Source organism: Cydia splendana, chromosome 8 (assembly GCF_910591565.1).
Source record: "Cydia splendana chromosome 8, ilCydSple1.2, whole genome shotgun sequence".
NCBI lineage: Eukaryota > Metazoa > Arthropoda > Insecta > Lepidoptera > Tortricidae > Cydia > Cydia splendana.
The window spans coordinates 19,211,978-19,232,601 of NC_085967.1; the positions used below are offsets into that span (position 1 = coordinate 19,211,978).

General features: G+C 37.8%; 1 protein-coding gene across 7 annotated transcripts in view; it reads left to right on the top strand.

Moving 5' to 3' along the window:
* LOC134792983 (E3 ubiquitin-protein ligase HECW2) overlaps nt 1-20,624 on the top strand; it is a 176,978-nt gene that overhangs the window by 152,727 nt on the left and 3,627 nt on the right. For all 7 annotated transcript variants that reach the window (XM_063764482.1, XM_063764478.1, XM_063764477.1 and 4 more), the window contains 3 exons: nt 13,125-13,316; nt 13,747-14,013; nt 19,047-19,212. In XM_063764482.1, the coding sequence (XP_063620552.1) occupies nt 13,125-13,316; nt 13,747-14,013; nt 19,047-19,212 (625 nt within the window). The remainder of the gene's footprint in view (nt 1-13,124; nt 13,317-13,746; nt 14,014-19,046; nt 19,213-20,624) is intronic.

Genomic DNA, 20,624 nt, shown 5'->3' on the forward strand with positions numbered 1-20,624 from the left:
AAGAGAAGAGTCGTAGAAGGTATGGGCTCCCCGACATTTCACGTCTCTTCTCTTTCCGCACAGACATTATAATGCTGAAAGTCACAGATAACTAAACGTTGAATTATAATTTTATTTGTTTTATGTAGTTTGATATCCATAAATTATTTAAAAAAAATATGGTTGTCTGTAAAGTCGGTTTACGGACGATAATTTTGCGTGATAACGTCATAAGAAAACATTGATGAAAAATTGTATAGGTACTCTGGCTGTAACGTTACCATGGAGACCTGTCCACAACGTTACCATGGAGATCTGTCCACAACGTGACACTTTTTCGTGCATGCTACAGGTGTTCATCGATTTATAAGACGTTATCAACTTATCACGTCAAAAAGTGCTGGTTGAAAATCCACATTCATTTAAAAGATTTACCATCATGCATGACCAGATTTTTTCGTGTTCACACTTTGGATATTGTGGCAGCTACCTACCTAATATATGTGTGCAAATGTTTATAACATTCATTTATTTAATGCGGAACGTGCATAGTTGAATGAGTCGGCGTATCAAACCGTGAAAAAGTAGTGTAAATCCAGCACTTTTCCTTGGTACCGGTCGGTCGTATCTGATTCTCAATATCGTTATCTTTGTATTGTAGGGCATCTGTTGGTCTACTTTGTTAAATGTGGACTAAATAATTTGTTAAGTAAACTAATAAATAAATGATTTATAAAATTTTAAATCCATTAATGTAAGACTTAATTTCGCATAGCCTACCATTATGTTAAATGCAGTATTTCTACACCTCTACCAAAATATGCTGGCTAACTTTGACAAGATCTGGAGGAACAGAGGTATTCGACGTACGACTAAGGTGCGATTGGTTCGAGCTCTTGTCTTCTCGATATTTATGTACGGTGCCGAAACTTGGAGCCTGAAAAGCTGTAATGTTGCTAAGATTGACGCTTTTGAAATGTGGTGTTGGCGAAGACTGCTGCGTATACCTTGGACAGCTAGAAGAACTAACATCTCTATTTTGGAAGAACTCGGTATTACCACACGGCTCTCCAAAGCATGCCATGAACGAACCCTTAGATTTTTCGGACACATGATATGATCACCAATGCATGATATGGAGAAGTGTATCATCTTGGGGCGAATGAATGGCAAACACGCTCAAGGTGGGGCTCGTAAGAGATGGTCTGACGCCATGAAGAAGACGAGTGGCGGCAGCCTGCACCGTGCGGTCCACTTGGCTTATGACCGCAATCAATGGAGACATGTTGCATGTGGTCGCGATCCTCAGTATTGAAGGAACGAGGAAGAAGAAGACCAAAATATGATGTTTATTAGTTTATATTTTATAAATAACATTTTGGAGGTAACCTTCCTATGTCGTATATGATATTATGTTATAAATTTATAAAATATGTAACATCTTTATTTATAGCGAATCCTTATGATTATCCTCACCAGACCCATCATTTAATGCCCCCTAATTCCGGTCTTGGATTATAAAAGCTAAATCAATTTGTAAAATTCTGGGAAACTGTAATTTGTGGGCGGGGATACATGGTTCATCAATTACTAATAGCCATACAAAAACAGGGAATAATCAGAAATACATAGGAATATAGCACTTATAGGTCAGGTAAAGAAAAACATTCTAGCATAGCAACAAATTATAACTAAATTCCTCTACGTTCAAGAGCACTGAAAACAAGAACATTTATTCAATATAAATTTTATTCAAACTTAAAATAATATTAGTGCGAAATTAACCAATGGAAAGTAAGTAAGTAAACTGTAATCATACATGTCATAAATAAATCATGCCGTTTATTTTATGTGTATTAGAAAAGTGACCAAATTGACAATGATCAATTGATCATTACATTACAGGCTAACAAATAATGATCAATGGTTCACTATTATCGTACCGACGAATATAAACAAACTTAACCTACTATTACAGTATTTAATACTCATTTGGCTAACGATCATTCATAGTAGCTATTTTACAGTTAGTCTAATAAATCATGCACAACAAATCGTTAACAAAGCTTGAACACTGAGAGAAAAATCACCACCAGGAATTAATAAACAGTTCTGTACTGGGGGAAAAAATGAAGTTTTAGTAGTAATCATGGAAGTTTCACTATTTCTGTAAAATTTATTTATTTCTACAAACAGCTCAGTAATACTAAATCTAATTTCAGCAAACAGACTTTAGTAAATGGAGCATTAAACAAAGTTCAGTATTTGTTACAATCCATTTTTATTACTACTAAAATTCTCCGATTTTTACTAGTAAAGTTTGTGATTTTTGGAAAAAAGCATCTGTGATTTCAAGTTATGATTTTAGTAAATGTCTCACTTACATAGTTTTGTAATATCTAAAAAACGAGTTCGCGGGAATAACATTACCCCATTTAAAATAACAATTCAGTTGTTACTATAGCGACATTACAAAGTTTACTGGTATTTAGTAGATAGACTTGTTGTGTTTATGTTCATTGTTGTACCAATCACTAAACGAGTTTTGTAATACCAACACAGCTACTTGCTACGTTCATTTGGTTAGAGTTAGTATTGTGTCGGATGTCGGGCGGGCGTGTCTCGTGTCTTCTTTGTTTAAAACATACTTAAGTTAAATAATAAATTTAGGATATATTGTGGGCCATGGACATATTAACCCGCGACCTACTGTGTAGTTGGGGTCTACAGGAATATATTGTTCTGCAACTTCGAGCTAGCTGTTGTTATTCTAGTGATAATGACATCAAAGGTAAATCTAAACTGTTTGCAATTCCAACCTCCCTAGCACAGGTGCGCCGCGAGAGCATGTTGCGCGCGTAATAACTACTAGTCTCTTTCTGACTGTATGAATAAGAAAGGAATGGGTAGAATATCTCGACAGGCTTTTATAGTGCCTCTTTAGTACAGAGATATACTACCAAATGCTTTTTTATTCATACAGACAGAAATAGAGACGGGTAGCTACCACGCGCGCGACATACTCTCGCGGCGCCCGTTTGCTAGGGGCGGAGGAATTGCAAACAGTTTAGTTTTTGCCTGTGACGTCATTATCTCTAGAATAACAACAGCTAGCTTGGAATCGCAGTACAGTTTAGTAAAACCTATGACGTCATCGTCTCCGATATTGCTAAAGCACGCTTAGAATTACAAAACGGTTAGTTTTCACCCATGACGTCATCACCTCCGATATTGCTAAAGCACCTCTCGGAATAACAAAACCAAATTTCTGAAATTACTCTAGCATACTTCAAATTACAAATATAGAAGTTGTATTTCCTACTAAATGGAAATTGCAAAAGTCAATTTGTTCCTATTAGTTGACTCTCCTTGTCCCCGGATTAAGTTTTATTTTTGTAATTCTAAGTGTGTTTTTGTTAGTTTTTTCTCTCAGTGAAGTTGCAATTAGCGTTCTTAGAATGACTAATACCGAATCATGTCTGAATAGAGTCTGGCTACTGAAATATTACACAAATGTTTGGCGGGAAATTCAAAAAATCATGGGCTGGTCACACTTTGTGTAGTAGGAATTATAGTTTTGATACTAGACAATATTTTTGATTTTCTGTGCACACGCAAGGTACCTAAGGATATAAGTTAAATATACGTTGACGTGCACTCAAAGTCAGCTCACATCATTTCTACCACTATGTAAAGTACAGTCAACGATAAACACATATATTAACACTTTCTCACCATATACCATTGTAACAAGGCGAAAAATGAAATGTAGTGTAAATAAGACCTATTTCGATAACACCGTAATATAAATCAATCACAAAAAAAAATACATAAGTAGTATGCCAAATATGCTAAATGCTAAGTATCAAAATATTTATAGAGCACCAACCTCCTAATATGTTTACATTTGTTTAGGGATTGTAAACATTGCAGTTTTTCATTATATAACGCTACACGTCGACTTCGCACATTGTCGTAATTATTTACGAGCTTAAATAATAGTTTGCGAACCTCACTCAGTATAGATATTATTAATATTATTTAAAATATATCCCTTTTAAACCGAAAACAATTTGAATGAATGACATAAATTGACAACTGACTTTTAGTTTTTTTTTAATCATAGACACAACAACGAAATATCTGTCAACAATTTTTGGCTAGCCAGACTCTAGCAATACTTCACCAACGAAATTAAGGTCTTAATGTTGGCCTTAATGTTGTTGTCAATGCACAAACTAAACGCAGTAACCTTTTGTTTCTTAAAGCTAATGTTCGTCCTAGGAAGTAATTTTGTAGAATATTAAGCACGTATCGATTCTGAAAAGGTCACCCTATTGTAAACACCAAATTGGAGACTTTATTTAAAACTTAAATCGCCTGCCTATTGTGTTGGAACAGCCGAATCCGAGTACGTGTCAATATTAGAATTATTCTCGGAAGTAATATGATACTTTCCGAGCGTTACGGTACAATGGGTGCAGTTTGAAATGTTTGGAGTCACTCCTACCTAATCAAATGTCAATGACAATAAAGAATCCAGACAAAGCGGGTTGTAATGAAGTTTGGTAAAAAATGGCGTCGAGTGTAGATCTGTCGTTAATCTATCCCTTTCGAGGCGTCTGCGTCTACCTGCGATGCGCCAGAGTCGGTTATTCAGAAAACTTTTTCACCACGAGAACCAATTCACGTCTGACCTCCGATTACTTATACTCTTACCCGCATCTAGCTACAATTATACTAGACATGAAGTAAACTACCGTTTATAAAAGGTTTTGTGAAGATACAGGCTGCATGTTGCCCGAGGCTCTCGGCGCCCGCGCAGGCAGTCATTACGAGTACGCTAGGGAGCTCTAATCACAGGTGGCCGGAGCTATGGGCACCGGAATTTTTGATTACACATTAAGATGCCAATAACAACTTATTGATGATATTCATTTCATGTAGCCGGTTATCTTCTTCGATTTATTGAATGATTTCGTTGATTGAGTCAAACTGTAATTTCGATCTGTGGAATTTGATATCGGACCTTCCTCGCATAACTCCTTCCTACTTCCAAACATTTTCAATTTTAAAGTTCTAGCAAACTTTACCTCGCGCTACGTTAATATTCCAAATTCCAAACTAGACGATGGAAGAATTGGTTTCTCCGCGCGGAAAACAGATGAACGTCGATCAGAAGATTCTCAAGACATTTTAAGAGGTCGCTGCAATCATTAGTGTCACCTTAACGTAACGATTACGATAGGAAATGGGACCGAGCCGGCTCGATACCACGAGGCAAAGGCAGGATGTCTATTCACCCCGATATCGAGATTCTATCAGGGTTACCAGCCGCCGATTTTTCCTGAGATGTGAGACATTTCGGTGGTTTGCTCATTTCGGTATTTTTACCGCTTTCAAATAAAATAAGGGACGATTTTTTACACACTGAATACGGTTTAACGTTTTTTCTATAACTCGAAGATAATTTACCGAGAAGACCAACTTGCGGTTTGTGTATCAGGAATTTTGTTCATGATCCTCGTATTTTCGGAATCAGAATAGGTATCTGGTAACCCTAGATGTAATCTAATCTATATTTGCATTCCTATCGGACCTCTCTGTTTTTGTTGGCTCGGCTTCATTTGGCGTTTCCTCTATTAACGTCTAATGGGTGTGTTACCGTGCATTTCGAAGGTTTACATTTTAGTTTCCAAGTTGATGTATTTATATTGTTTTCACAGAGTTTCCTGTCCTTATGCAAACAAAATGGCAATGCAAAACCCAGTCCTGTTATTCCTTCCTTATTAAAAATACATTACAAAACAGAATTATCTAACTCAATGTGTCAGCGTGTTCGTGGCATAAATCCAACGAATAAAACAAATTAATTACTTACGGCTAAATCCTTACATTCTTCTCTGCTCACTTCTCGCACCTCATTTCACCTTCATATTTACCGATCTGTAGCGGTGATCTGTGATCTCTCTTTGTAACAGAAAGAATCTGTACCCGAAAACTGCCGAAGGCACTGGTGCTGTACCACTAGGCCTAAATCGTTATCAAGACATCAGCCGTTATCATGGAGAGTATCGCTGGTGCCTGGAGCCTATAGCCCCACCTCGCGCACCTGTCGAGGTGCGTGACCGAGCCAGTCTGGTCATGTATTCTTAAAGACTTCTTAAGAACCAGTGAAAGACTAACTAATGTAAGGAGATCTCGAGATCCGTCACTACTAAAGAGCGTGTAGGTATATTTACGCTGGTTTATCCAAGCGGTCAAGCAAGCCAGCTCGGTAGGCAAATGGAAGAACGCCTCTGGTACCCCCGGGCCGCGAATTTACAAAGCCTATACTGACAAGGTCCGGATGCGAACTGAACTGGATTAGCTTTTGTTTGGACAAAACTTGACCAAACCCTAATCCATTACAGTACAGAAATTTACTGAAATCGTATAGACTTTGTTGGCTAAATTAATATGGATATTGTTGCTACAAATGCTAGCTTGTTGCGATCTAAAACTTGAATAATATTTTAGTAATGACTCCGATTGTATTATATTAATTACTGTTCGTGCTAATTACTTAAAAATGCCTAATTTTTTTTTCATTTAACAACTATATCAGTTGAGATTTCTTATTAGGACATGTTTAGTGTGAAATCATAATATAAATTATAAGTCGACTGTATTTTATAATACATTGGTACATAATGAAGTAGATGATTTATTTAAGGACCAAGATTTACTATGCTATTCTGCCTTTTCTCCGAAGTTTTAGTGTCCGAATTTCACTTGCCAGACAAGTTTTCGCAAATGATTTACTTTGGCAACCAACATTCGCCAAATTTTCATCATGACAATGTTTTACTTTATAGAATTATTGTTAAGTATATTATTATTATGTGTACAACGTTTGGAGTGTCATTTCTTTGGTCAAATCATTCCATTTGCTAGATAATTATTAATACGATATCGTCTAGTCATTTGACAGAGTTAACTGAGTCAAGATAGGTGCGACGACGAGCGAAGCGAGGAGGAGTGTGTTAGGTGAACTGCGACCAAACAGCGAACCGACTTTTCTTTACATAGAACGACTTTTCTGGCAACAGTTCATTTTCCTGGGGGTTGCAGTTCTAACCTAACCTAAGCCACTTTTCTGGCAACAGTTCATTTTCTTGAGGGTCGCAGTTCTAACTTAACCTAACCCAAATTTTTGGTAACAGTTCGTTTTCTGGGGGGTCGCAGTTCTAACCTAACCCACTTTTCCAGCAACATTTCGTTTTCTTGGAGGTTGCAGATCAAACTAACCTAAACTAATTTTTTGACAATTTAACGTGAATACTAGGTGAAAGGTAATTTAGTAAAAAAATAATTGTTGAAATCAATATTCAGTGAACTTTAGTGTCGTACAAATAATACTCGATGAATAATATTGAATAATGACGGCGAGACTCCGCTCGACTAGGTATTGTGAGAGCATTAATGTTTAAATATATCGCGACAAAATGTAAACCATTTGAGTAATTGATATCACATTCAAACGTGACTGAACTTACTAAACTTGACTAGGTTTTGGCGTAAATAATATTTGAAAATATGTATGCCAAAAGCTAATCCATTTCAGTGAGTACTTTTTACTGAAACGGTATAGATATTGTCAAGTAATATGCATAAACAAAAGCTCACCTATTAGAATCTGAGTCGTGACTGAAATAGTATAGCTTTTGTAAATTCGCCCCCGGGCCAAGCACGCGCCGTCCACTCATTAACTTTCGGGGGCTCAATGATATATGCGTAGGACATGCCGGATGCTTGTATAATGACGGTGAACGCCATTATAGGCATAAATCAGTTTTTTAGCTTAAAGCGCCGAGAGCGTTTTCGTTATTAACCTAAGATAACGCTAGGTGAATTCTTGAGGAGTCAAAGGGGGTTGAAGTTCCACTGATTTGAAGAAAATACTTACAGTATCCCAAGTAGCACAGATTAGCTGTATAGCAGCCGCATAATGAAGTACGAATACGCTTGAAGCTGGAATATAAAAGCTGCATAAGAGCTGTATAAGCGTCTTTTCAGCTTTTATAACTCTTAAATGGGCACAAATTAGGCAGCCTTAAGTTCACATAGCTACTTAAGAGCGTTGTAGCGGCAATTTAACGGAATTATAAGGGGTAACAGGACTTATAAGAGGTGTATATTGGCTGGGTAAGAGACCACCAGTTACCCTTTATTCAGCTAATATGTCACATGTGCGCCCTAATACCGGGAAAGATTGACGTTGGGCTGAATAAAAGAGAATTAATAACATACTTTTACACCTCTGCCTTAAAACGACGAACGTGACGAACGCAGAGGTGAACATATTTATATTGAAACAAAAACGTTAAGCGCAACGACACCATAAGTCATTTTGTTAAAGTGTTTAGTTAAATATTTGTACATGATCTTTTATATATTAATGCGAGAAAGATGTTTGGGAATGCAAGTTTATTGACATTATATATATACATTATCTAAGAAAATTTCAGTGCGCCACGAAAATAATCAGTATTTATTTAAATGAATGATATAAATAAGCTATGTGTAAAAACTATTTCAGTGGTTTGGACAGAATTATGAGATGAAAAGTTAATAATACGTTATAGGAAGTACTAAACTAATGATTTAGGTTAAGAACTCAGGCACAAAACCTTATTGTTACCCTTAAAGGTTGGAAAAGCAGTTTAAATTTTGTAGGTTATATACAATAAAATGGCGGTCAATGTTAAAAAGCAACGTGAACCGTTAAAATTCTTATATGCAGCATACGACTGTTATATATCTGATAAAGATACTTAAGTGAACCACTATAAAGTCCAAGTCGTTATTTCGATACACTAGTGAACCTCTAAACAGTTATAAGGCATCTTGTGAACGTTTTAACAGCCGCTATGCAGACAGTCCAAATGGTAGTATAATAGGCTGCTTAGCGGTAAACATGTTCAGCGCTAAGCCGTATTATGCGCCACATGTGTTCGATTATACGTCTATTGGTTTCATAATAGTTCACTCGTTCTCCCTTATAATAAGTCAGCGAAATAAAAGCTGCTTTAGCGGTAAACATGTTCAGCGATAAGCTGTATTATGCGCCCCATGTGTTCCATTATACGTCTATTGGCTTCATAATAGTTCATTCGTGCTTCCTCAAAAAGTCAGAATAATAAAAGCTGCTTAGCGGTAAACATGTTCAGCTATAAGCTGTATTATGCGCCCCATGTATTCCATTTATACGTCTATTGGCTTCATATTAGTTCACTCGTGTAACCTTAAAAGTCAGCGTTATAAAAGCTGCTTAGCGGTAAACATGTTCAGCGATAAGCTGTATTATGCGCCACGTGTGTTCCATTATACGTCTATTGGCTTCATAATAGTTCATTCGTGCTTCCTTAAAAAGTCAGCGTAATAAAGGCTGCTTAGCGGTAAACACGTTCAGCGATAATCTGTATTATGCGCCACATGTGTTCCATTATACGTCTATTGGCTTCATATTAGTTCACTCGTGCTCCCTTAAAAGTCAGTGTAATAAAAGCTGCTTAACGGTAAACATGTTAAGCGACAAGCTGTATTATGTGCCACATGTGTTCCATTATACGTCTATTAGCTTCATAATAGTTCACTTGTGCTCCCTTAATAAGTCAACGTAATAAAAGTCCACAATTACCTCCTTATACAGCACATGGCGTAATTTTATCCACTAAACAGACCTTATAACGGTTAAAGCATTTGATAACCCTTAAAGCTGTATAGGGTCGTAGCAAATATACCTTTATATCACTCTTTGCGTATTAATGGTAGTTTTCAGAGCCGTAATGCAGCTTTTAATCAGCCCTAAGCTATATAAATACCACTGAGATCTATTATACAGCTGTAGGACCACGAGTGTGCTCTTATAAGTTTCTTAATACGCACAGAGCGTTAGATAGAACTAAAAGTGAGTAGTTATAGAGCTATCTGTGCTACTTGGGATTCTAGTCAGAAAGGTAGCTCAAGTGGGTAGTAGAATTTATTAACTTTCCTAAAAACAACAGCTCGTGAAAAGCACAATCTAAGGCGCCAAGTATCTCTTTAGATACCAGTGTAATTTTAGGTCATTCCCTCCGCGTCGGGACTCGGCCTTGTGCGTGCGGACGGAAATGTTTCCTCAATTATTAACCTTTGTGGTACAAATAACTGCGAACCTATCGATCAAACAATGCAAGCAATTACTGTCATTGGCATTGAGCATGAAGCTAAAGAATGATCTAGCATACTAAGTCCTTAGTCTTATTTAATATGAAATGATGACGGATGGATAAGCCTTTCATGATTGCATGTAGGTATTCAAGAAAATTAGGTCGATGACGTGTGTGGCCAGGTGGCAAAGGGGTATTGACATATAGTACGAAAAGACTGGGATGCAGCCTCGATCGCTGCCTTTGGCATCGGTACATTAATATTAATTCATGGTCACTTTTCTATCTTCATAAGACATTTATACCATCGATTTATGGTTGCAAATGTTGCAATTGGCCTCACAATAATTGCATGGTAGTAATTCCGGCGTTCGAAAGACGTCCTTACAAGGTACGGGTTGCATTTGGGTGGCGCGGCGTGCCGAATGGCGTGGCGTTCTGCGAAACACTGGAGTGAACTCCGATGTTTAGACTACGATTTTGAGGTTACATAATTTGTTTAATGGTAACGATTATTTTCAGACTGCCTAGAGGGTACTTACCTACTCACTTCTGTAGCGCAACGACCCGAATTGACTGAACACCCAGACCGCCTGCCATTTTTCTCCGTCCAAAACTCAGTTCTCTCTCATCTCTGAGTATCTCTGAGTGCATTCAAGTATTTTTGGACTTCACCGCTAAATATCGGGATCCAAAAGGTAGGGCAACTTATTTCAGAATGTTCACTGAAATAACTAAAAAGCACCTTCCTTTGATAACGATTTATCTCTGAAAAGCAACGACGCGTGATGCTTAGGGTGTATTCAGAAATCTAGCAACAATACCTCTGTTTTTTTTTATCTGTGTTGGATGTTGCGTGGGCATGAACATGTCCGGTTAGCAAGTCGTTAAAAGCTCCGATATAGAAAAGTTTAGATTCTTGTAGAACACATCGTTATTTTCAATCGAAATTTATCAGCGATTAAGCGTCCAAGGAACGCAGCCATCGGGCCCAAATGAAATTATGTATACTAATTACCTAATCTCCACCACGAGCGGGGGGCGGAGCAGCCGGAGCACCTAAATCTCGCTCGCCTAAATCGATTACTATACTCGTATTACTAGCCCAGAGCTTTTTGTCTCTGTCTAATGTGGGCCGGCCTTGCGCTCCTCTTTTTGGATATAATCTATCACGGTTCATTGCACCTCGTGGGCATTTTAGCCGTTTCACGGGAAACGGGAAAGCAGAGCCTTGGGTTGCATAACGTTGATTTTGTAACAGATACGGAGCCTTAAGACTGGAAATGAAGTCGAAGTGGGTTTAATGGGAAGTCGTTTTCGCATGGTGCTGGGCTTCCTCATTTAGCTGAAACTACTTACAAATATGTTAATGGTAGCTATTCATGTCACTTAGCCTGATCATGCATCTATGTAGATATTTGCAAAAACCTATGGTTCGCGTGCGTTGCGCTACTTTTAGCGCTTATTAACATTATTCCATCTTGTCCTATGTGGAAACTTCAAAACACTTCCAGTTCGAAATCCTCATGTACCTACTTACAGTACGTTAGCCGAACTACTTAATAGATAAGAGTAAAAACTTGCTCACCAAGGGGTGTAAGTAATGTTCACCTTCCCGCATCAGCCTATAATCCAAGTATTGTCGTGCCGCGATCCTCCCACTCTTGCAGGATTGATGAGGCCAGCAATTAGCCGGTTCCTTCTCTATTATAATTTAATAGTTCACGCTCTGTTACTCGAGTTCGCCGACTTTCACACGTGGTGCTTGTTTTGTTTTAATTACATAAACTTCAGTGACCAATAGCAGGCCTTCTCTTGTTACAGCAAGGTTTATGTCAGTTGTAATTTTGATGGCACGATCCAAACGAAGATGAAATTAATTGCGTAGGTACTTGCACAATTATAGTTGTTATAAATAGAAAATTAACCCGATTAACTTAAGGTTGGCATTGTACTTACATTTTTATTGTGTGTTTTATAATATAATTTAGCGAAGTAGGTAATAGGTTGATGGTATTAGGTTCATACATCAGTTTTATGTAGATTAAGTATTTTATTGAGATTTTCATTTGTATACGGTCGTTAGTCCTCATTCTATTGTATGTAATAGGTATGTCGATGTAAAATATTACGAAAATATTAATTAAGTATATGTTTTTCACCTAACTTGGGTACATAGCCACTTAGACATGATCCCTCAAAATCTTATTTGATGTTAAATATATTACGCACAATCTAAACAGAATCGTTTCTAAATTGCACAAATGTGCAACAACACATACAGGACCACAATATCCTTACAACTCTACAAGTATCTCGATTTCTATTGCCTGCTCGGGGTATTATCGAAAGTGCTTGCGTCACGGCGCAGAGGAAATCGCATCGACACCAGATATCTCTGCGATCTATATTTATTGACCGTTCGCTAAATAGCCAATTATCGATTCCTATAAATCAGGAACTTCAAGTATTTTGGCTCTTACCTAAGGTAGACGTTAGGTATATCTAGGAGGTACCTTAACTATTGTCACTTTCTCTTAATGGATATTAATTAACACTAGTTCGACTTTACAAAACATTACAAGTATTCTTTCTTAGTTTTGTAAGTAGGAGCTGTTATGTTAGTTATACTTATTTAAGTTATATTTAATGTCAGATTGCATTTTACCTGATGAAGGCTACTTCAGTCGGGTAAAATGCAATCTGACATTACATATAACTTAAATAAGTATACCTAACTAACATAACAGCTCCTTCTTACAAAACTGACAGAATGGAAAATGTTTTCGAACAAACGACGTTATCTTTGAAACTACCAGTAAACTTCATAATGACATTTTAGAGTCTAAAATATGATCACGAGTCAGAAGCATAATTTGGGTGTCTTAGAATCGACTGAAATACATTATTAGCTTTTATTTGCTTGTACTAAACTATCCCTTTCTCTTGCAGCCTGTTCGAGCAGGAGATCATGAGCTACGTGCCGGCGGAGGGCCGCGCGGCGCCGTCGCCGGCCGCGTCGCCCGCGGCTGCGCGCAGCACACGTGCGCCCGCGCCGCAGCGACGGGACTTCGAGGCCAAGCTGCGGGCGTTCTATAGGAAACTGGAGAGCAAGGGCTACGGACAGGGACCCGGGAAACTCAAGTAAGTTACAAGTACATGATAGTTTCATCCTAAACCTGTTCAAGGAGATCATTAATTATGTGCCGGCAAGCGCGTGAGGCTCACACCGCAGCGCAGTGAGGCCAAGATGCAGGCGTTTTATAGGAAGCGAGAGAGTAGTAGAGAGCAAGGGCTACGGGAAGGGGAAACTCAAGTGAGTTACAGCTACATAATAGTTTACCCTGTATACCCCTGGAAGACATTCTGTTTCAGCAGAAAGTAACTGTTCTGATTGATTGGTTTCATAGCGGTAGAAATACTACCTTTCAGAGGTATTGAGTGAAAACCCCTCTGGTGTTGGCGATGGGCGACGGTTGCATTTGCCTTGACAAGTTGTATATGTGGGCGCGTAGATGATAAGCAAATTTAGGTACTTAAATCCGTCTTTTAATCAATCCCCCTCAAATTCCAGGCTCCACATCCGCCGAGAGCATCTCCTAGAAGACGCGTTCCGCCGCATCATGTCTTGCGGCAAGAAGGAACTGCAGAAGGGCAAGCTCTGCGTCCTCTGGGACGGCGAGGAAGGCCTGGACTACGGCGGGCCCAGTCGGGAGTTCTTCTTCCTGCTGTCGCGGGAGCTGTTCAACCCGTACTATGGACTGTTCGAGTATTCTGCCAACGACACGTACACGGTCCACGTGTCGCCTATGTCGGCGTTTGTCGACAACCATCATGAGTGGTAAGTGAAGCTTATCCCTTATGTTTTTATCTTTCTTTAGTAGTAGTAGTAGTAAACTCTTTATTGTACAAAAAGACATATTAAAAATAACATAAAAATAGTAAGAAGTACAAAAGCGAACTTATCCCTGCTTTAATGCTTATGCTTTCTGTTTCTCTTAATGCTGAAGAAGCTTACAAAATAGAAGACTGGCGTTCCGTTTCTCGCTCGTTTATCTGTCATTGGTCGTTTATGTTCTAAAAAGTGCATGAAGAGGTATACTGTCTAAGGTGTAAATGAAAAGTAGCATTTAATATAAAAGTACTTCCCAAATAAATAAAAGCTCAATTATTCTGTGCCGATCAGTAATAAAATAACTCAACAGGTATGTCGAAGTTTGTTGGTTAAAGTTTACACTTCGTTATATTATAATACTAGTCCAACTAACCCTTCGTACAATATAAATCAACAAATGTCTATTAGTATTCAAGTTCCTTCAAGATTAGTATCTATTCGATCAATTTACCAACAAGACAAGACAATGTACGTGTAAAGGCAACTCTGAGTTACACTGAATTAAACTAAAACAGTCGGGAGTTAGTAACTGATCAAAATTTTGGAAAGTTAATTTAACTTAAGTTGTAACTAAACTAGTACTTTACAATTGTAACCAGTCTTCTTCTTCCTCGCGGTGTCCCGGCATTTTGCCACGGCTCATGGGAGCCTGGGGTTCGCTTGGCAACTAATCCCAAGTACAATTGTAACCAGTATTAAAAAAAAATACAATCCAACGAAAACTTAAGGCTTGTTGTTTAAGTGTATTTATTTTACTTCTAGACACGGTGGCTAAAAAATAACTGAATTCCCGTTGCCAGGGAGGTTTTGGGATTATACCGAGCAACTTTTACTATGGGACCAACCACGAAATCGCGATAAAAAAAAATTACCCTCCCATAGAAAATGGACCAGCCGAAATGTATGAAACAGCCAAATTATTTTTCGCGATTTGGGGGTTGATCCCATAGTAAATGTTGCTCAGTATAATCCCAAAACCTCCCTGACAACGGGAATGTAGTTTTTATTTAGCCACCCGCCCTGTATAGATACAGCAATCGTTGACCAAATCGAATCGTGGAATGCTAATCGAAACTTTAATAAATTTTGGATATAGTCACGTGACTTTTCGCAACATCTGTCACCCCGAAACATTTTTAATTTTCATTTGGCGTTCGGCGATGTATGGTCATCTTAGGTAGACCCAAAGAGTATAATAAGTATGTATAGACCACAGGCCCTTATGTAAGTGTAGAGTTAGACCAAGAAAAGTCTGCAATGATTTTGATAGCATACAGTGCAAGTGTTATTTATAAGTCTTAATTTCATAGAAATTTTACTTTTAAAAAATAACACTTGCATTGCGTATGCTCAAAATCGTTGCAGACTTTTCTTGGTCTAACTCTAGTACCTATTAGTCATTAGTTTAAATCCATTTAACTCGATTTAAAATAAACACTATGATTGATTCTGTCGGAACTGCCAACGAGCACCATTACGGATCAATACACACGTACCTACTTGTTATCTGACCAATTATCCGCAATCATACAAATTACGTCTCATACATATTGTATGACAATGCCGATGGCAATTATCTAACAATACTAACAATGTTAATGCATATTTTTTCTAGTGTAAAAAGTTGATCAATTTTCATAATGCAGTTTCTAACTCTACTATTTTTTTATTTTAGATATATGCACTTATAATTGAACTAGTGTATTCTTACGACATTAGGTTTTAATTTAAATGAATTGCCCTAATGGACCTCTAATCCTCGGTCTATGATTTATTTTATATAAAGTAGTGTGACTACTTAAAAACACGAATCAAAATATTCGATAATAATAATTTTATTAGTTCCCAAAGTTATGCAAAAAAGCTTACTAATAAATAAATATTATTACAGTACATCAGGTGCTCCATAAGCTCCATTACGACACCCCGTGCTATAATAAGCACATTACTACGTCGAGAATATGTACTGTAAAACGTTGTACGATAGACTTGCGAATAGGTAATTCGCAACCAGTGGCGAATTACCTATTTTTCGCACTTGTATCGTAAATAGATAACTAAGTAATTGTACTCTTTACACTTTTAATTTAAATTACAGTTAATTGGTCCGTTCGTTTACTTTTAAATTTGAATAGCACCCTGCAAACCGTTATGCAGCAGGCGCCATTGTTCTCGTATTGGCTACCAATACCATACGAGTATAACATAAGAATAGCAACAATAGCGCCAAACAAACGGCGGATGTACTAATACGGACAATGATTAATGCTTCTTTTATTGGTCTTCGATTCAATTTTGTAACTCGCGTTTAAGTAGTTTCGATAGGTTATTCAAGAAGTATAGTGAATGTAGTAAAACTTTTATTAATAATGTTTTCTAAAGAACGAAATTTACAAAAACAACTTCAAGCAAAAAATACAACAACAACGTAAGTACAGTCGAACAGACGTTGTCTGAATCCCTACTAATATTCGAAAGTAGCTCTGTCTGTTTGTATGTTACCTCTTAACGCTTAAAACGCAAACGAAGTCCCGGGCTGAACTTAGTTTACCAAGTAATACATATTATAGATAGGAATAGGCTATCTATTACACACCTCAAAAACACAAAAATAACTATTAAATTGAAGCATATAGGTATACTGAAACACACAGCTTGTCAGTAGAAAAAGGCGCGAAATTCATATTCTCAAGTACAGGACATTTTTTATTATTATATTTTTTTTTATCTTTAATATGCTCTCTTGTTGGTATATAGTAATATAGGTCTTACTCTAGAGGTACAATAGTTATATTAGGTACAACATGTTACCCTACAAGGGTATTGCAATTGTACATATAAAACATACACATGAGACAGGGGTACATAAATATTTCAATTAATGTACCTATACTGCCTAAACCTGTGTTGTGTACAATAAAGTGATTACTACTACTACTACTACTACTACTGTTTGTTTTAATAAATTTCGAAAGAAAAATTGACTTATGTACCTAGTTCAGTTTGAGAAGTAGATCGGATCCTTGGAATTGAAGTATAAGACCCTATTGCCAGAGACCATGGTAATGGTTATTCTATGGTAGTTTCATGTACCCATTATCGGCCATAATAAACTGTCGCAATTATCGGTACCCGGTACTAATTATCGGTACCCGGTACTAATTATCGATACCCGGTACTAATTATCGGTAACCCTATAAGGGCCAGTGAGCCAACAATAACTCTCGTTTTAATTGGGTTTAACATTATTAATCGTTATACTGACCCTCGGGCCTGCGACAAACGTGACAGGCAAATGTTTATAAAATTAATGATAATTACTGTAGTTGCTTGTAAAGAGACAAATCTAAGCGAAATGTCTTTCCGGGCTGTAATTTAGTTCAACTATTCGTCGTCGACTATACACGAAAAGCACGATACGAAAAACACGAAAAGAACGATATTGGAAAGATGGAAGACCATCCTTAGAAGCGTGAATATATATTTTTTGAGCATAGGCGATATAATGTTTATACGGCAACGGTTTCACTCACTTGAATTTTTAGTCGCTGTTGGCGACATGTTTCGGGCCCGTCGGGGGTCCTTCCTCAGGCTCGAGTGCTCGCGGCGACTGCAACTCGTGCTCGTGCAGTGCAAACAGTGAAACCGTTGTCGTATAAACATTGTAAAATATGTCTCACGAAAGTTTAATATCGATTATAGGCTATATATTTGTGAACTCGACTGTACATTTATTAAGGGCCCACGCAGCATGCTATTTTTTACGCCCCAGCCCTAAGACCTGTTCTAACGTTACCTCAAACAAGGTGTAGTGTTACTCACGGTAGGCAGCCGAGCATTTCACGTTGGTGCGTTTTTTGTCGCGCGACTCAATAGGTGTACCTACGCGATTTGTTTTACCAAGTGTCAAATTACGAATATGATTTACGGTAGAGTTTTGAGGAAATTATAGGTTTTATTGTACACTTTTGGAGGTATATATCCTTACAACAATATTTGGGATCATGTAGGTAGGTACCTATATTAGGAAGGTATTCCACCTATCCAATTTTTAGGGTTCCGTACCCAAAGGGTAAAACGGGACCCTATTACTAAGACTCCGCTGTCCGTCCGTCCGTCCGTCCGTCTGTCACCAGGCTGTATCTCACGAACCGTTGAAATTTTTACAGATCATGTATTTCTGCTGCCGCTATAACAACAAATACTAAAAACAGAATAAAATAAAGATTTAAGTGGGGCTCCCATACAACAAACGTGATTTTTGACCTAAGTTAAGCAACGTCGGGCGAGGTCAGTACTTGGATGGGGTGACCGTTTTTTTTTGCCGTTTTTTGCATTATGGTACGGAACCCTTCGTGCGCGAGTCCGACTCGCACTTGCCCGGTTTTTTTGTCCAATGTGTATTGCGTCTCACATTTTGCTTAATGAGAGAGTGAGACGCAATGGGATTGGATAAAGAAATTGCACAGGTGGTATTCCACCACCCTTAGGAACACAATAGATATCATTATTTTACTGGTTTCACTATGCTGTTGAATTGAAAGAATAACTTTTTGCAGCAAAGTTTCTAAATGTTGCCAGTGTTGATGTTGTAACAATGTTAACCAATAATGTTGCGTCGAAAATAGTGCAAACGTCGTATCGCACGTGCACGTTATAATTTATCAAACACTTGGCAGTTCCCTGTTTTATCAGAAATGTGTTAAATAATCATTAGTTCAATTAACCACACTTAATAAAAAAAATACTTTGATTCTGAAATTTCTATCCATCCAACACACTTTCCTGCTTTTTAATAAAAATAGGAGGAATGTGAACGTAAAATTCGAAATTTGATTATTTGCGTCCATGACACTCGTGCACTCTAAGATTACAAGAGAATAGAAGACCATTCTGTCTATGTAACTTTCTTCGAGGTTGGATTTTCGCGGTAGCTGTTCTCAGTATTGCCTCGTTATTAACAAACTTAATATTTCCAGGTTCCGTTTCTCCGGGCGCGTGCTAGGCCTGGCGCTGGTGCACGGCTACCTGCTCGAGGCGTGGTTCACTCGCGCGCTGTACCGCGCCCTGTTGCGGCTCTCGCCCGCGCTCGAAGACGTCGACGCGCTGGACGCGCAGTTCGCCGCCTCGCTGCGGTGGTTACAGGTAAATAAAAGATAATCTATGGTTATTAAATTTATGCCCATCGTCAGTGAATTTGACTATAAAAAAATCCAATGGCAATGACCCAATCGCAAGCTGCGATTGATACTGCTAGCGCCATCTATGTTTATATCGCCGGTACTAAACTTTTAAACGTTCGCTGAAATATCAAAGTTAGTTACTCATGCTAGCAAATAGATGGCGCCACCAGACGTCGGCCATGTGCGGAAAAGCACGTGGTGATAATTTTATTCACGTTATCACACCACGCCGGTCACAAATTTACAATTCCGTCAGTCGAACGATTCCACTGAATTTACTATGGCATTCGATACTGTTGACTCATTTTAGCGTACGCATATATGTGCATTTTTTAATCTTTAATAGCGTAGATACCTTAGTTGATTAACCTTTATCGAAGTAATAATGATAAAAATGTAGTTGCCAAGGCACGTATTTCATGAATGTTGTATGCAATACGTTATGAAATGTTACGTCCATTGCGCTCATTCAAATTATTTCATGAACACATTATCTTTGACCTGAAATGACATTGGATCTTCAAAAATCTATTTATGATTATTTTCTATTGTTTTAAATATTTTAACACGTACAAATGAAGCCCGTTTAAAACACCAATGCTGTTCTATTTTTGGCCAATAGTTCATAGATCGAGTGTCAGTGTCTCTAATACCTATTATGATTGTTTTTTTAGGCTTTTGGCACTTTGCCAATAATTTCACTCTACTTTTCCTATGCTTACCTACATAGTTGACACATATCACGTTACCCGCTGAAGTTAGAATTCCAAGAAATTGATCGTCATTGGTGTGAAATGCCTGGGTTAAATGGCTCTGTAGGTATAATTAACAACTCGCCTTTTAGAGATATTAGGGCATCGACTCGGCGCTTCACGATAAGTTGGCTAGCTGTGTTGCTTTATTCGTCAATAATAGCTACATATGTAGATAATTTGTCACTACGAGTAGGTAGTAGGTATAACAAGTTAGTATGCTGTCATTTTATTCGTCATCTGTCTCTGCCACATTACAAGATGAAAAAGACAGTATGAGAAAAATGTATTAATGGATTGTTATAGCTCTACATAGGTACCTATTTATACGTATAAGTTAAATGAATATCCGCTCAGATGCAATTCGCATGCGAATCTTATAATAGTAGAGTTTAAGTAATCAAGCCATCACAAATGTGTCTTTGAGAGGTTTATTGACACGGGAAAGTAGGTGGCATTTTATCTTCTTTCATTATTTATAGGTGGGTATTTTTATTATAGTTTGCTTCCTGTGACGGCGGTTAAGTAGTCCAATCCAATTTCATTCGGGTTTATAAAGAGCAGAGCAGATATTTGTAGATGTTATAGTTAAAACGGTGCAAAAGGAGTGCTTTTGTCTTCA